The following is a 3,299-nucleotide window of genomic DNA, read 5'->3' as shown; positions in this document are numbered from 1 at the left end:
TCTCTCTCTCTCTCTCTCTCTCTCTCTCTCTCTCTCTCTCTCTCTCTCTCTCTCTCTCTCTCTCTCAATCAATAATTCTGAGCCGTTCAAAGTGGACAGAGTGGGGCCACGGTGAGTACTAAGTACGTCAACCCACAAGTGGAGCACACTTCAAATTTAACACCTAAACCTTTGATTGATTAATCAATTAATTAAATAATTAATCAATTATTACATTACAGTGTCAAATAAAATGTGATATATTTATTAAAAATTAAATGTGAGTTGTTGTCGGTCCCATTTTTGTTAACATAAGACCAATGGGAGTAAAGATGCTGTCTACGCTTTGCTCGAAGCTTGGCCGATTTGTAATCCCTAAAATTCGTTAAAAAAATTAGTGTGAAGTAATATTCATGATCAATGATTTATTTATTCATGTAAATTATAAAATTGTAAAGATGTAATAAACTAAAACATTAGATTATACAATTGTTTAGAAATATAAACGACACTTTGTTATCAATGAGGTAAATTTTGTTGTTTTAAAATTTTCGATTTTTTCATAGATTAAGATTATTAAGGTGATCATTATTTTTTATTTGACAAATATCATTGTCAATTTTTTTTAAAAGATCATCAACTATTTTGATCATGCTCGAAGAAACTAGCGAGCAAAATTATGCAGCTTTTGCCCAATTTGGCAAGTTGATAATATAATTGTTTCTTTTTTTTTTTGTTACTCTGTCGGCTGATGCACACGCGCCGTTTGATTATGTTGGGGTTTATGATTGGATTTTATAATTACTGCTGAAATATTTCTAACAAAATAATCTTCAAAAATTGCAATAAATTGTTTATTAAACAACTAATGATTGTTATTATTATCTATCTTTCAAATTCCCATTCACTCCTCGGTATCTTTTGATGCTTCCAAAAAGATCCATTCCATTATCCAAATGACATAGATTATTCTTTTGACCAAATCGATGGTTTGAGTTAATTTCGCTTTTATTATTATAGAAAAATAATGAAGACAGTCAAAACATTCATCCAGATTATACAATGAATGTATAATTTAATTTCCATATTTTCTCGCACATAAATATTTACAATTAGACACAAGCTGATTTGACTTAAATTTTTTTCCATTTGCGATATACATACATACATACATACATAATATATTGTGTTAGAACAATTCACACACATATATATATATTATCATATATTTATAGATTTCAATCCAAATTTGTAGCAATGATAAACTAATATATTAGAGCGGGGGTCCAATTTAATTAAACAAATACGTGGGTGCGTTTTTTAATAAATAATTAATATAGGTAGTGCTTTTGGTATTTCGCGTTTTATTACACATCGCACATCCATTTGTACTTGTCCTGTTCAGAAATGCTATATATATATACTACTCGCCTTCGCTCACTGCGAAACTTATACCAAAATCTTAGTTAATCCCAATCCTTAAAGCATTTATTAATCAGTCTAATAAGTGATTAATTAAGAGATTAAGCCAGTGATCTGAGCTGCATGGCGAGGGGTCAGAAGCTGACGATGAGCCGTAGCGAGCGTTACTTGGGGAGCTACAGTTACGGCGACGGTCACCCAAACTCCGTCACGGACCAATCGGAGCTCGTCGAGGACGACATCTGGTCCGCTACCGCCGAGCACGAACACGAAGATGAAGGCGCGTGGACTCCACGCTCCTCCGCAAACGACGTCTGGTCCATCGTGGAACGAGCCGAAGCTCCGAGTCCGGTCGAAACGTATGGCGCGTGGCCAGCACGCGCCGCCGCGGCGAGGGACGGATTGTCCCTGGCGTTCCAGGATTCGTCTTCTTCCTCGACGATCGTTCACCCCCCCCGCCGTAACGGTTACGAAGGTGGTGTAGGAGGAGGAGGTAGTGGCGGTGGTGGTCGGCAATTGGCGACGTCGGCGCCGGTGAACGTGCCGGACTGGAGCAAGATATACCGAGTCAACTCGGTCGAGTCGATACACGAGTCGGAGGACGAGGAGGATTCCGGTATGGTGCCGCCGCATGAGTACCAGGTGCGGCGGAGCAGGAAGATCGGCGGCGGAGGTGGAGCGTCGTTGTTCCAAGGCGTTGGGAGAACGCTGAAGGGCCGGGAACTGCGTCGCGTTCGCGACGCAATTTGGAGCCAAACAGGGTTCTATGGCTAATTAAGTAGTAATAAATTTCAAAAAATTAAAAAAAAAATCATTTAAAAAAATTGAATTGGAATTACTCATTTTGTCCGATAGATGAATTCGTCCCCTCTTTTGTTTTTTTCGTTAATATAAATCTAATGGTTTATATTTAATCTATAAATTTTGAGATTTTTACGTCAGAAATTTTGTCCTTTTTTTATTTGGTGATATTTCTAAGCTCGAAGAGAAATATAAATCATTACTGTCAAAAAATTATTCATGGATTTACATGCAAAAGAAATTGTTTTTCACCTTCAATTTTCGAAAGTACATTATATCATGTGTATTTAATTAATATATTGAAATTCAATTAGTTTTATTTGGAGTCAATCGCTATACTATTCATGTATAAGTACAAGGAAAATTAATTGTACATGTCTGTATACAATTAAGGATACCATAAAACCAAATCAGAAGGATTTAATTAGGTTGCAGCTCACATGCTTTCCGATATAAACTTTAGGTTATTTTTATAATAGTATGCGCTGTAGTTGGTGATATATATATATATATATATATATGTTTAAATGAAAACCACAAAAATAAATAATTTATACTAATTTGCTGCAAATGCATTCAGATTTCAAAAGAAGAAAAAAATGTGACTTGACTCACTACATAGACCACGGCTTGTGATAGAGACATGTACAGATAAACCTTATAAATCGGGTTTTAGGTTAGGTGTTATACGTAATAAGAATCTTAATCATTGAGCTTAATCAAATTGTATCCATCTTTAATTAATAGTTACTAAATGTGAAAGGGAAGTTGTAAAATTAAATGAAAAAATAAAAAACCAAATACGCCAAGAAATGAAAGCATGAGGTCCACATATAAACAGTAGAAAGAATCCACTTCAAAGTGTCCACTCACGAGCACAGATGCATGGAAGAAAAATTATCAATTATTTGTGTTGTATATATATATATATATATATGATAGTGATATATCGAAAATTATTAAAAATGTATGGAACTGTGACGACATTCATACAAAAACACACACACACCCCTATATATATATATATATATATATATATATATATTGAGTTTGATATTTCTATTAGTTACGAGTTATGAAAAAGACGCTCTAACATA

The 3,299-nt window shown here is 34.6% G+C and overlaps 1 protein-coding gene across 1 annotated transcript; it reads left to right on the top strand.

Annotated features, from left to right (window-relative positions):
• Window positions 1–1,310: 1,310 nt before the first annotated feature.
• Window positions 1,311–2,315, top strand: LOC104818811. Its single transcript, XM_010548573.2, has one exon. The coding sequence runs from the start codon at window positions 1,525–1,527 to the stop codon at window positions 2,173–2,175; it is 651 nt and encodes a 216-aa protein (XP_010546875.1). The 5' UTR covers window positions 1,311–1,524; the 3' UTR covers window positions 2,176–2,315.
• The last annotated feature ends 984 nt before the right edge of the window (window positions 2,316–3,299 follow it).

The sequence above is a fragment of the Tarenaya hassleriana genome, unplaced genomic scaffold, assembly GCF_000463585.1.
Source record: "Tarenaya hassleriana unplaced genomic scaffold, ASM46358v1 Cleome1, whole genome shotgun sequence".
In the NCBI taxonomy this organism is placed as follows: domain Eukaryota; kingdom Viridiplantae; phylum Streptophyta; class Magnoliopsida; order Brassicales; family Cleomaceae; genus Tarenaya; species Tarenaya hassleriana.
Note: the sequence above shows the minus strand (reverse complement) of the source record. Positions and strands in the feature narration are given on the sequence as shown.

Coding starts and splice junctions, on each gene's coding strand:
- LOC104818811 (XM_010548573.2), top strand. CDS start 1,525: ATGGCGAGGGGTCAGAAGCTGACGATGAGCCGTAGCGAGCGTTACTTG.